This window comes from Cygnus atratus, chromosome 5 (genome assembly GCF_013377495.2).
Source record: "Cygnus atratus isolate AKBS03 ecotype Queensland, Australia chromosome 5, CAtr_DNAZoo_HiC_assembly, whole genome shotgun sequence".
NCBI lineage: Eukaryota > Metazoa > Chordata > Aves > Anseriformes > Anatidae > Cygnus > Cygnus atratus.
Window position 1 is genome coordinate 42840496 of NC_066366.1, and position 14878 is coordinate 42855373.

The 14878-nt window shown below is 38.2% G+C and overlaps 1 protein-coding gene across 2 annotated transcripts in view; it reads right to left on the reverse strand.

The window, feature by feature from the left end:
- Window positions 1-14878, reverse strand: part of SPTLC2 (serine palmitoyltransferase long chain base subunit 2) — a 69340-nt gene that overhangs the window by 37385 nt on the left and 17077 nt on the right. For both annotated transcript variants that reach the window (XM_035539697.2, XM_035539698.2), the window contains exons 3-9: window positions 12832-12986; window positions 11629-11777; window positions 11179-11303; window positions 6667-6760; window positions 4106-4211; window positions 3012-3231; window positions 1149-1275 (exon numbers count right to left, since the gene is read on the reverse strand). In XM_035539697.2, the coding sequence (XP_035395590.1) occupies window positions 1149-1275; window positions 3012-3231; window positions 4106-4211; window positions 6667-6760; window positions 11179-11303; window positions 11629-11777; window positions 12832-12986 (976 nt within the window). The remainder of the gene's footprint in view (window positions 1-1148; window positions 1276-3011; window positions 3232-4105; window positions 4212-6666; window positions 6761-11178; window positions 11304-11628; window positions 11778-12831; window positions 12987-14878) is intronic.

Below are 14878 nucleotides of genomic sequence, written 5' to 3' on the forward strand. Positions count from 1 at the left end.
GAGTAGACCACAAACTCTTGGCAAATCTTTAGCTAGAAAGAGCTCTGTCATTTGTAAGAAGATGGCAAGTCCCAGCTCTTTGGCATAATTTTTCATGTAGTTTGAAGCTTGGTTAATATCTGTTCTGAAGGCACTACTGGGGACAACCCTTGGCAGGTACAGGTAACCCACATCAACTAAATTGTAACACAGATACAAGCTGCTGCCTGGTTGTACTTGCCTCATGAATGACTTCTCTATTGAGCAACCAACACCTATTGCTGGCACTAAGCCTCTTCTCAGATAATGCAAGCAAATGAAATGAAACCTGTTATAACAGAAGAGTTCGTAATTACTTGTGCAGCAAACTTTTTCACTGTTGGAGTTATCTGTCAGGTTAGTTGGTCAGGTGACCCATGTTCAAAAGCAAATACAGTTCTTCAGTGTACACCACCACCTCGTGGCCAGATGCCTGAAACTCCTATAATTGAATATATTAAGGCACTTGAATTCTAAAAGCATCTGAAACAAAAAGCCATGGAGAAATCCTCGGCAAACTACCGACTTTGAAACTCAAGACTTACACAGATCTCCCCTTTCTTATTTCCATCCTGAGAAAGTAAAACTGAATCAAGAAATCTGAATGTGCCTTCTCCAGTGTATTGTCTACCGATCTTGAAAACTGCCTATAGCTCAAGTGAAAAGCAGTTTCAAAAACATCCTCATATTTACTTTAACCAATGTGCAAGCATCAAGTTATACTAGAAATGAAAATCAAAACCATCGCCCCCTACAGTAACTACGACTGTGAAATACACAACAAAATACTCTGAAAGCAATCTAAAAGGATAGGCAAATAACAAAGGACAGAAGAATAGGAAGAGCAAGAGGGAGACCTAGAAAAGCTAGACAGAACAAAAAATCAATTGGAGACAATACTGTCTCGTGTAACACTAAGATGACTTACCTTTAAATGTTAGTTCTTTATACCTTTATTAAGTTGATCTGCCAAGCAAGATCTTAAATTGTTTTGTCGCTCCGAAGACTCAAAGTCTACGTGAACTAACAGATAATTATGAATGTGTACACTGAATGAGTTATCTGTCAAAGCGAGGTAGGGGTTCTGTTTGGTGTCCCCCTTCCACATGCTTAGTGTTCGAAAGACTCACCAAAAGTTGTACCATCTTCACCCATAATGCACTTCATGGAGGTGATGATTTGCTCCACAACAGGAGGTGACAATGATGTTGCATACACAGCACTGTGAGAGTACGTCCTGAGGTAATCAATCAGCTCCTAGTAAAACAAAAGACGCCATAAGACATTGCTTTCCCAGCATGCAAGAGAAATGCTTTAACCACACAGTAAAGTGGGCCACTACTACAACGAACCTCTCCCAGAACATCTTAGAAGAGAACAGGTAGCTCAAGGATTTATTTTATATTATAAGTAATAAGCAGCTGAAGTGCAGACAGGGACATGACAATCCATAATTATGTCACAGGGCAAGAATATCCATTGATCAAGGACAAATGACTATGACAGACTTGTTTAGCTAACAATACCGGCATTAGATTGCAAGAAGGTGTTTGCATTACTCAAGCTGTGCGCAAGGCCATGTTTCAAGAGTGTTTATTGTAACAGTGGGAATATAAAACAAGTGAAATAGTAGGGAGCAGGATCTATGAGTACTTATGTATCATGCTCAATATAATTGTTTCCCCACAAAAGTCACCAAACAGGGCACAGGTCACAAAATACTTTCTCCTATTTACCAGCACAATATAAATTACATCTGCTGCTTTATTTAAGAGTGCAAGAACCTCAGACTACCAGTCCTGCACTTCCCAGATAAATGTACCTTCTAGATTTGTTGGAGGATAAACACAGGTCGTATGGGAACAAAGTACAAACATACCACAGATCTAGGCTGCTTGTGGTTTAACTGTAACAAAACCCTCTATAATAGCTAGACCACTCCAGTAAAATACCATAAAAAACAGTACAAATGCCAGGACAGATTCTGCTGTCATAAAATTAATAAGATCACCCTGTTGATAGCATAAACTCTGAACGTATTATAAAAATGTGGAAGTGCTCAATTTTATATTGCTGTCTGCATGGAATCAGAGTTAAATAAAAGTAAGTTGTAAAGGGATTTTGAAATAAACCAGGTAGGAAGATTTAAGGCCTCTTATTTCTGAAGCTCTCTCTTAAACACAGTTGCTAAAATACAGCCATGAAGGACTCCTGGCTGCTCCACCTTATGCCAAGGGAGTTAATCCCACTGGCTCACTGCCTTGGAAAAAGAATAATATGGTGCTTTGTTCTGGGGAAGATGTCAGAGTCATTTTTGTCCAACTGGAGTAAACTATTAAAGAGGAGCATCTGCAAGTCCCATATCTATTTGGATGAAGTAATTGTCACTATTAGCATCTAAGGAATTATTGTCCTGAAAGGGAAATGGTAGAGGATAAGAAATGGCAAGGATATAAGGAAGGGGACACATGTAACTGTCTACACCACCCCTCTCAAAAGGAGGAGTTTGACAACTGGCAACACTTTCTAGCAGAACATTACTACAGAGAAGGCTCAAAAAAAAAAGTGTCTTTTTCAAAGGAAAACTGTTCAAGTCCAGAGGGAATCAAATCCACCAGGCTAAGCTAAGAAGGGGATTTTCCACCAGATGAGCTAAAGAACTTTAGTTTTTGGCATTCTTCCTGCTACTCTCATTAGAAGTAACATTGAAAAATTCCTGCTTCCTGGTTCCTAACACTTCCTAAAAAGATTTTACACCCTGACTGTACATTCTGCAAACTGAGCTCATCACTGACCACGTGGGATCTATAAAATTGAGGTATTTTATTAGACTAGGCTCTTCCGCATTGCAGTCTTTCACCGTACTAGACAGCATGTAAAATTATGAAGCAAATGGACGATCAGGGCAACTTGAGAAACGAATCAATATTGAAATGCTTAGTGAAGCAATCCACCATCAGCCTGAAACAGCCATGACGTTTCCAGCGTTTTACCTTCTTGCCCCCAATGTATCCTCCAGCAGCTCCAAAGCTTTTGGTGAATGTTCCCATCATAACATCCACATCTTCAGGATTAAGTCCAAAATACTCCACTACACCCCGGCCACTGGGACCCAGGGCACCTATACTGTGAGCCTCATCAAGGTACAGATAGGATTTGTACTTCTTCTTAAGGGCAATCACTTCAGGTAAACGGACAATGGATCCCTCCATACTGTTGAGAAACAGAAATTTATTTTAAGTTGATTTAATGGTTGGGACCTCTTTCTAGAGCCCCAGATCACTAAACTTGCATTTTCCCCCCACTCTCATTAACTGTGATCACATAAGAATAGCTATACACGTTTATATTCTGCAGAGAAATGAAAAATACATCCTCTTTGCACCTAATGTCCAGGTAACTATATTCTACTTGTTTAACCTCTCTGGGATGTTGACATACTGAATAAATAGTAGCAGCAACAGTAAGTTAGAGGCAAAGGAATGTGTTCAGTGATTATTTTACAAAGATAACCTTTTTACTTCCACCCTCATGTCAGTATTCTGATCTGCCATCTTATTTACCTATTGTTTTTAGATTTAAGAGCTGACTAGGTTTTCAGAAACAACACTCCAAAACACCCCATTTTGTGCTGAAACTCACCGTGATTTAAACACTTAACACGACTAAGCCTACTACATACTCCTACTCACTCAGAAAAAAAAAAAATATTCTATTTGCGTAATTCCATGCACTAGCATCATCTAGTGAGCACAGAAATAATGGAATAGACAAGCGAATTAAGACCTCAGCTCTGATATAAATAATCAATTTAGATCACTGATATAAATAATCAACTTAGATCAGCTTCTACAGTCTGATCAAGATGTGGGCAACACTGTGACAACACCATGTGCAGCTACAATACTAGCAACACAATGTCCAGGATGTGAAATATACATACCTCAGCTTAAATCTCACACATGAGATTCATGAAATAACTATATAAGTGGTTAACATTGTTTTGACAAATTTGACAACGGAACTCAAATACTAAGCAGCTAGATCTCACGTGCAGGGTCTCAGGAATATAAAGAATAGTTTGTACCTGTATATTCCTTCCACCAAGATAAGGATTTTTTTCCAGGGCCTCCGTGTACGAGGTTGCCCATGCACAATAGCATCTTTGAGCAGCTTCTCCAGGCTTTGCATATCTGCACCAGAAATTACTGTTAAATGGTACCAAAACAGCTACTGGCTTGAACTTTGACAATGACTAAAGACAGCAATACCACAGAAACACATAAATCGGTCCAGTGGGGAGGACGGACCATACATAAGTCAATAAGCATGAACTTCATCTAGCTGCGGGCCTATAGGTGAGATTAAAGGGAATGGGTGACTATGAACTGCAAAGAAGAATTTGACCATCCCAAGTTAAAAGTACAAAGCAGCAAGTGAGGGGAGGGGTGAGGGGAAAAAAGGAAAAAAAGGCATTTAGTTGTTAGGAAGAGAGAAAGCAATTTATGGAGCAAGAGTGTCCTTGCAGATAGAAATAAGTCAAAGAACAACAAGTTCAAGGATAATCAAAGAAGATAAATAGAAGACAGACCAAAGTGCAGAACAAGGAAAGCAAGTGTACTTCTACGTCACTTCTGTTTAGAAGCTGAAGAGACTACACATGTGGAACAGGAAGCTACTAAAAACAAACGGAAAGGGAGAAAAAAGGAAGAGCCAGGGTGGGGATGATGACAATGCTCAGCATATCAGAAGCTAGACAGAAGGTACTGTTAGTTGCCATGTAATCTGAAACCTTATTAACCTCAGCTAAAAACTTCATATAATCCAAGGAGATCTGACAGAGTAATGTGAGCAAACACATACACCTGAAATCAATCCTGGAAAGGAGAGGGGCAGGGGAAGCACTGAGGAAGAAATGGAGATGGGAGTAATCCAACTACAGTAGTTAAAATGTTGAGTAATAGATAGAAACACTAGGACATGAAAAAGAGCACAAGCAATCATGAAAAGATGATTGGTAAACTAGAGCAGGTGTAGCAGCAAGAGCAGCTTATGAACTAGAACTAGACTAGAAATTCGAAAAATAGTTCAAGTTACTGTTGGAAGATAGTGTTCAGGAAAAGATGAAGTCAACTGTCTCCAACATATCTCTCAAAGAAGAAAGGATGAAAGAAAGGATGAGTTTAGTGCAGTTACGGAGCACACTAGAATAAAATACTTCTGCTCTAATCTCTCAAAGAAGGGAGGTCTGAGAACTAGGTCTGACCTTAATAAACAGGACAAACTGCAGAACGAGGTAAGAAAAAAAATGAAAATTTCTAAAAACTGTATGAATGAAGCCAATAACATCTCAGCAAAATGAAATGAATTAAAGCAGGATAGAATATAACAGGAGTAGTACTGAGAACACATGCAGTTTATTGCTTGCATTTTGCCTTCTGATTCTGATGTGTTACTCCATTCTCTTCCAAAGATCCACACCATCTATAAAGCTTCTAAAATATCCCATAACCTCACCATTACTAGTTTGTACCCCACGCCCACAGATTATCTATCCCTCCATATAATAACGGAGCCTCTAAATCCCTCACAGAATGCATTTGTCACAGGTGTTCTCTAAATTGCTGGAACTGGACACGACATTCAGAAGTATGCCTACACAAATGCAGAAGCTGAACGCAAAGTTTTTATGATCTTGCCCAGCAATTAAGCAATGCTGCAATCAAGGCTAATGATAAACCAAAAAAAATATCAAGCATTACCAGTACACTCTACACTTTAAGGAAAACTCTTCAAACAACAGAGAACAAGAGAAACAAGAAAAACAGTAGAAGATTCACTATCAGGTAGGACAAAGAAAAAAAGAATTACAGAAACCCAAGCTTTGCTATCTCCACCAGAGGTTTCAAAGCAAGTCATCATGATCTCAGAGAATGATAATATTAAAAGAGAAGCTAAAGAATGAAGGTAGTGGCTTTATGAATTAAGGAGAAGCCAGTACTTCTTTCACTGAGAATAGAAAGAAAATTATTTTTAAATCTGAGAATTATTCTAAATCTCTCCTTTGGAGGAGGCTGAAAGTAGCAAAACGATAACTAAGTATTTGTTTCCAAAACACACAAAACAAGTAATCCAGTTAAATTAATCTATGCCTCACGTCCTGAAACACCCTTTGTAATTACATTGTACGAACACATAGCTCTCAAGCTTAGCATTTGTATTCTTAACGTTTTACCCTTTGGCTAAAAACTTTACTTGTTTCCCAAATTGTAATTTAGACCACTACAAGACCACATTACTATATGACTTTGACTGTTAGATGAGTCTAACTGTGCTGAGCTATCAAAGTAACAAGAAGCCATGTTAGAACTCTACTGCCCCTGACTGCCAAAGAGCAAAATGTTCCTTTTCACATGCAGAGATGTAAGCCAGCACAGCTTCATGATAAAAGTGATACTAGTTGAGACTGAATACATGAGGGATTTCCAATCCACCATGATTAAACAGTAAGTAGCAGCAGTCTTCTGACCTTTCAGGTAACCAGCAATTGATTTCCTTGCATGAAATTTGATTTCCAACTATTAGAAGATAAGACGGATCTGACCCATAGCCCCTGCAGAAAGGCAGAGTCCACCATTTTATACTTACTGTTGTGCTTAAAGATTCTAATAGTTGCTCCTGACAGTCTTGCTCCAAGCACTAGTGATGCATGATTCAGTTCATCACTCAAAATTAGACAGCCCTGAATTAGAAGAAGAAAAAGGAAGATATTGGAAAGGTTATGTTTTGTAGTCAAACATACAACACCATTCAGATCTGAACTGCACATAAATCATTTAAGAACAAAAAAAAAAGAACTCCAACATAAATGTAGCTGGTTCAGGCAAGACTGGCAAAGAAACAATTTGCAGCCTTAGTATGGCAAATGAAAATACACTGTTGTTATTAAAGAATTTCTTAAATTTCACTATCTAGAAAACCTGCAGCTGAGCATGCCTGAATGCTTCATGATGACTATCAGCACTCATCTTCCTATACAGCCAGGTAAAACAGAGCATAGCAGCTTGCCACAGTTCACTTGGCAAGCCAACAGCGGTGCTAAGAAATAAAATCCAGGGCACTGAGTTCCTAGATTAATGACTTTATCACTAAGCTGCATTGTTTCTTACATTCAAAGGTAATCACTGACTAAACCTGTGTTCAGAGTGGTTACAAAAAGCCTAATTTTCTTTAACGACCAGAATTATCATCAAGTGCTTTGTAGATTGAGGTAACGTGCAAGAGACAGTAACAGGAAAGCAGAAGTAAAGAGAAATTCCAAAGTTTTCTGAAGCCCTTAACCATTACATTTATTATTTTTCCAAAAAAGGAAATATATATATTCTTGAAAAGATACCTTAATTGGACATGACTGTTTTGAAAGCAGCAACAATTACACATCAATAGCTGATAGTGCCTACAATTACAGCTGATCAATGCCTACAGTTACGAAATGTGGTAGCACAGACAATAGGAGTATTTTCTCCACAATAAGGGAAATTTTGCACTTGAATTGCAATGTATCTAGAAGCATTCTACATTCTTGGAAAACCTGAGACTGGTCTTCCCCATGAACGGCACTAAATCTTAAGTGTTCCAACTACTGTTACAAGAAAGGTTCACCCTGCATATTTTGGAGACTAACATAAGCAGCATGGAAGTCTCCAACTAGTATTTGCTATTTGGAACAGGACATGAGCATGTATACTATGTCACAGGGTATTGCTGTTAAACACAACTATAACAGCTGAATAAACCAGTACTAGCATCCTTCTTAAATGGTAAGAAGTAGGAAAAAAAAATGATAGATTAAAAAAAGATGATGAGATTAATAGTCTAGAACAGGCTTCTCCATAAGTACCCATATGAGTGGTTGGTAGAGAAAGAAGATACAACAAATTGTTGAGTAGCCCTTTATTTGGCCCTCTGTAGCAGAAGGACATTCAATTAGACCAAAAATAAATAAATAAAACTGAAGCAGAAGTAAAGAATCTAATAATTCATGCTTCTCAAGAAAGGACAAAGTATCAAAGAAATCACTGGTTCGGTACAGCAATAGTAATGTAGGTACAGTAATGTATTTAAAACGGAGGAGTGATGCTACCACAATAAGGCTTTGGTTGCATTTATCAGCCAACTTACATTTGAGAGAGTAGCTAGGTGACTAACACTAATTGGGGATCACACTACAGGTATCAAGAGCAATATATGCCAGTAAAGATCCCACAATTTGTGTCCTACAAAGCAGAAATGAAAACTTAAGTGAAAGCCACATTTTACCACAAAGTGCTATATAAATGACTTGTGGAATTCAGACCTGAGCACTTAATTTCAAACTGACTATACACGGAAGTTAATTTGGTTGGTTTCCTAACAACCAAAGTAAGATCCTTCGAGCACCATTGCTTTAACTCCACTATCTAGCCTCTGTCAGTCCAAAGCTATGATGCAAAGCTCTGTGCTAAAGGCAGTACAGTATGCTATTATTAGCTAGTTACTGTAACAAGATTAATGACACTTACTTCAAATTAGGCAAGTTTTGTAGCCTAGCATTCTCTCAGTCCAATGACTTCTGACTATATAATCCTTAAGTCCCACATTACCTGTTGTCCACGGTCACCATACTTGGCAGTGACTGTACGAAGCAGCTGACCACTTGTCTGTTTAACAGTGGGTCTCCTGTTGAAGACCACCAGGTGCAGAAAGACCTGGTTTTAGTGATGCTTTAACAGTGCTAAAATACAACTTCCAACGTATACCTAGCTGTACCTCTTTTCAACATTTGCTTAGTAGAAGTTACTGTTGACAAGGCACAGTGCACAAAGCCTGGGTGATGCTGAAGCTTTTGGATTCTTTTGGTTGACCACATTACAGGGGTAGAGTAAAATCCTAGAATTGTCGGGTCATATTTGTTGCTATTAAGAGTGGATTACATAGCAGTGTAAGTCACGTATATAAGGATTCTGCAGAGCAAAAACAGAACTGGTAGTCCAGTAATACATACACAAATAACTTTATTGCAATGGCTTGTGTTTTAAGCTAATTAGTAAGTTGTAATATAATTGCCCAGATATAATGTAAATAATTAGTTTCAAGTTGTATTAGTGACTGCCAAAGAAACAACTCCTGGCCAAATGATATTGTCATTACTGATTATGTTTGTAATAAGTAATATGTAATAAACCTCCAAGAACTCATGTTCCAAGAAATTCTGTACCCCAAAAATCTATCTAGGACATGCAGAAAAACACAAACAGTCGTGAGATGAGAGCCCAAAAGTTTAATCAAGCACAGGAGTCCCTCGGCTTCACTGAAGACTAACAAAGCATTGAAAAAACAGGCTATGCACACCCAGCCAATCATGTACTGGGTGGTGCCAGAACTCAAGATTTGATTTATGTGAGTTTTTATTTGCAGACAATGAAGAAATCAAAATTGCAGCAAGGAGCAATGTTGGGCAGCCAAATGAAAACGCATTTAGTGAATGTTCCAAACCATTAAATGGTTCATTTGACAGGAACTCTTTTCTTCTGAAGAGAACATTTTCTGTTTGGAGTATTCACTTGAGTATTAGGGCATTTCTAAGGTTATGAGGCAAAAACTTCTTACTACTTCAAATAAAGTGCGCAAAAACTAAGTAGGCTTATTACTAACACAGTGCAGATTGTTGTATCCATCTGAACATGAAAAGAGCTGGACTATTAAACGTGCAAGTCCTGCATGAAAACAGCTACAATACATACCTTGGTATTTACTGTTCAGATTCTTTCAGTGATTGTAAAAAACAGTTAAAGTTCAAATGTGACAGCTAAGGAGCTGCGTGAGGTGTCTCAAGGATGTTCTGATAAGCTATTAAAGATATAGTGGGATCCGCATACACAAAAAGAAAGGTTGACTGTGATAATAGGCAATTTCTGACTTACAACAGAACACACAGACAGTCAAAGGTATGTTTAAGTAGACTTCTAAATCCAAAAGTTCTCTCAGAAATTATGTATCATTTTTCTATCCAAGAGAAATCAGGGAGATGTGGGAAGACAAGAAGCAGCGAAAACCGAGTAAAAGACATAAGGATACATCATTAAAAACATAGCTTTTGTAGAGACATTTGACTCCAGAAAAGACTAGATGTGAAACACTGCATTTCTCAGGCATCATATTCAAAATAAATTAAAAAAAAAGTGGAAATCTGGTATTTCAAACATAATGCCTCTTCTCTCTTGGTGTGTTAAGTAGACACTGTTGCTTCAGAGTTACAGATAACATGAAGAGTAGGAAGACACTAAAGCTAGTCAAAAACAGAATCACCAGGAGGAAAAGTTGCTGTGAAGAACAAGTGCAGCAAATTCATAATCTGAAAGTGATTTCAGAAAAGAGAAAAATAAGTGGAATAAAGGAAGAAATAATTCACTACACAGGGACAAATAGGTTTGTAATGCTAGGCTAACAGTGAACCATCTTCAAAAAGAATAAATAGTTCCAGTACTTGTATTATTTTGCTCAAGATAGCAGCTAAGGGAACATATATTTTGCACCAGAAGATACAAAGAACTCTGTTCCATTTCATTTTCCAATAACTTTGAAACTAGTTTGAGATGCAATACACGCAGGCTGCATTGCGTACTGTTTTAAGGGGCATGCAGTAGATATAATCAGTGTTTCCATTTCACCTTACTTCTCTTGAATAGCTTTTCTAGGAGAACTTAGCTCCTTCAAAGTAAGGATTTTCCAGATGTCACTCGAACAATAAATCCTTTATGTACCAACATGCAGTTCAGCTCATCTGTGTGCCTCACAACAGTCACTTCTGAAGTGTCTGAAGAGCATCAAAATACCTTCAGTCAATCAGCCACCACTTCATATACTAATGACTAGCCTGAGGAAGCAAGCCATAACATGCTATGCTTTCTCCCAGAAAGAGGACGAGATCGAGTGCTATCATTTCCTAGAATGCTGTTGCCCAAAAGATTTTGGCAAAGGTCAGTGATGCATACTGCAACCTATAGTTTCCACAGAAAATATCTGCAAGGGCTGTCACTGAAGAAAAAATAAATAGCTTTTAGAAAACTGGACCATCATGGTCTTTGTTAGCCATGCTTTTACTAGTAACGTGAGCCATACCTTGCCAACTAAAGCAGGAATGTTCATAGAGTTGGTTGCAAAGCCCATTCCATATGCCATTGCAGATTCCACACCTAGAAATCTGGCAACTAGCTTTTCCAGCTCCTCATGTTTGTCCAAGTTTCCTGCACATAAAACAAATTCAGAGTGAGAAGCTTTCACTACTGCTGTATTCTGCAAGAAGTATTTCCATCAACCAGTATGTGGTTTCGAATAAAGACTGTAAGCAACACTAAAAAAACTACACACACACACACCAGAAAAAAAAGCAAATAAACAGCAGTCCTGTATAAACTACACCCAGCAAGTCGTCTCCACTAAAGTAATGACTCTTTTATTGCTTAGTCTGAAGTTCAAGAGCTGGAACAAGTAATGCTTAAAAGACCTGAGATCAAATTTAAAGACTTTGAAACATACAGTCAGGAAGCATCCTATCTTACTCCAACTTACCCATCTCCTGCCTAGTGCTGCACACCCCAGCTCCATACTGGGACAGAACTTTAGCTGCTGCTTGTTGGCAAGTCCCATTGTTCTGTGCAAATCCAAGGTAGTTGTAGGAACCCATATTAATAATGCCCTTTATCACTTTCCCTGTATACCTGTGTTTTAAAAACATCACAAGTTAGCACATATACAATTGTAAAACTAACTACACCAGAAGATTCTTATTTCTGTTTCCTAGAATTAAACATTAAAAAGTCAATAGAACCAACAGCATTTTTTTCCAGTGTCGACCCTCATTATGAAACTGAAATTATCAGTAAAAAAGATGTTCTCCCTCTCTTGTGGTCTCAAACTAAAAGTGGAAGTTCCCACAACAGTTTACACATTAAGAAGCATTTATGCTATTGTATCTAGCATTGCTTGAGGCTTCTCAATCTATTTGTTGTTTCTGTGACATGTCCCCCTTCACCATCCCAGGAACATACAACTTTCTTCCCGATTACAAAATACGGACTCTAGATCAATTAACTTGGCAGCCCCTCAAGCAGGATATCCTTTAACTGCAGAAAGGAAACACATCTGGCACTGCTGTGCTAATGCTACGTGACAAGGAGATTAAGGAAGAAGTTTACTGGAAAAAAGTTTTAATTATTTTCCTCCTGAAAGCTAAGGAGAGACACGACTAGTTTCACCAAATGCTATGCTGCAAACCTCTTCACACAAACTTGTGGTATGTCATTTCCAATTTGTAAAAAACCCTCTCCTTAAACTTCTCGTTTTGTTTCCTCAGTCTATTTCAGTTCTGACTCAAATCAATCATGCTAAATTCAGTTTCAGCATCAACATTTAAATCAAGTATCTGGACTAATTCTAAACCAGCACAAAAAGTCACAAGTAGTAATGCAATCTGAAGTAACTACCTACCCCAGCTTCTGATCATCACACACAAAGACATTAATTTTACTATAGGAGCAGGCCAATTAAATCTTAGCATAGTCAGAGGCATCAGTAGGTGTTAATACCAAAAGATTATATAAAAATAATGTTGGTGGCCAGATGTGGTTCAAAACAACAAAATTATTTAATTCAAGCCAGTGGACAACTCAAACATAATTCGTCGCTCCTTTAACCTCACAGCCTCTAACTTGCTCTCATAGACTCCCTAACTAAAAATAATGGTTGGAAGCCTTTCCTTCAATTTTGACTCACGTGAATGTCCAGTTATAGTCATGGGAAACTCTCTCCATCATGTCCACTTTGGCCGCTGGCACACTGCAGATTGGACGGTTCCAGCTGTCTCGAATGCGCATGTAGAGGTTTCTGGTGTAGAAATTTTCAAAGTCTTGGTACAATGGGACAAAGTCCTGAAACACATCAAAAGCACTCCAAGTAAGAGGAAAGAATGTATCACAGCAAATCGGAAATAAGAGGAATAAATTGTTTTCTGAAACAACAAGTGCAATTTGTAAAATGAAAGGTCAAGAAAACACAGGAGAAAGGTAAGAGCTCTTCACTCAACTCCTGAAACCAATTCCACCCAAAGCATTTTAAATACAGTATTATTACTTCTGCAAGTACATACCAGCACAAAATTACTTGAAGGTGATAACAGCAGCAAAACAAAGACAGCAACTGAAGAGGTTCAAGTAGTGGTGCAAAGTCTACCTGCTAAATGTGATTTTCAAATTTTTTCAATCTGCAAATCCCCAAAGATTCCCCAAGGATTCTGCCCCAAAGGTTTCCTCAACAGTCGGTGCCTATTTGTGTATAACAAATAAAAAGCTTAGTAAAGAACAGGCATGCTTTTTCTAGTTACTTTTCATCAAACCTTAAGTAGCTCATATCATCTAGAAGCCATCAATCACAACTAGAAAAAAAACAGTCACAGCATTAGGTCATGCTTCAAGTTGTAAAGCCTCAAAAATTCTGATGTATGGGTGAGAGTGTGCTAAAAGCAATACAGAAACTGACTTGGAAAGTCCTAATGATGCAACGAGGTCTTGTTCTCTGAACTTGACTGCGACTTGAAATCCCTTGGCTCTTGTTCCAGCTCCATTATCAACCTGATGGCCGACTTCATTGGCTAGTCAAGGAGACAATCTACCTGGAAACTAGCAAAAACCCACTTTGTGGGATGCATGGGTGTATAATCTTTACAACAGACTTGGATTCAGTCTTCAGAATTATGCAGAGCAAGGGAATATGCAATCGTTTTTTTTTGCACCAGACAGTATGCATTGCTTTCCTGAATATACAAAGACTTAAAACTGAGGTACTCTGCTATATTTTATTTCATACGTAAGAAATGCATTTAATATAGCAGCATTACTATTATCAGAGAGTTCATTCTTAGAGCTTACCACATTTTTTTTTTAGCACAGAATCCAAACTCTTAAGCTACATTATGGCACCTCTGTTCATCACAGCTTATCATCCATCAAGCAAGTCCAACAGGATTTCTTTGCATGAGCATTTCCTGAATTCTAGCTTCCCTTCCAACATTTTTCAGGAAAACTAAGTGGCTGTCTTGAATGGATAACACACAAAAACGTCAAACTAAGTGTGACAAGTGCAAGGACATCTGAGCATTCAAGAACATGTTTTTCTGGCCTACTTAAAACGCACCAAAGTCATAAGATTCCATTATTACTTTTCAATTAAAGGGAAGTTTGACATCCAGTGACAGTAAGAATGCATAATTAATTTCCTACTGTCACAAAAACATGCCTTTGTAAAAATCTACAAAAGGAAAAAGTAGACTTCATGACAAGGGTAAGAGCCAGCATCACATTTCTTCCTGTTTTTCACAATAGGAATGAAAACATGGAGAGAGGCGTTTTATTTTAGGTGACAGGATAGGCAAGATAGAATATCTGTCTGACCAAATGCTAGTACTAGCCTGACATTTATACTACTGAAGCAAAACCGGGAGTATTTACGCCAGTTTTTTAAATAATCTCAAACAAATGAGCACTGACAAGCTTTTATGTGCAATGCTCAACTGAAGGAAGAGGACTTTTTTTCCCTTTACCTTCCACATTTCATGATTTCACAACTTTCAGCTTAGAGTAAAAGCAGCATTTAGGTCCACCTCTTAGCATCCTCCTACCAGAAGCTGCACAGGAAAGACAAAGCCCCAAAGAACTAACTCCCAAGTAGACATAGCTGCACCTAACTCCCCCTCTGCTTTGCCTGTGCATAATGACATGCCCAAAAGGCACAAAGATACTCGTTTCCATCATTTCAATTATGGAAA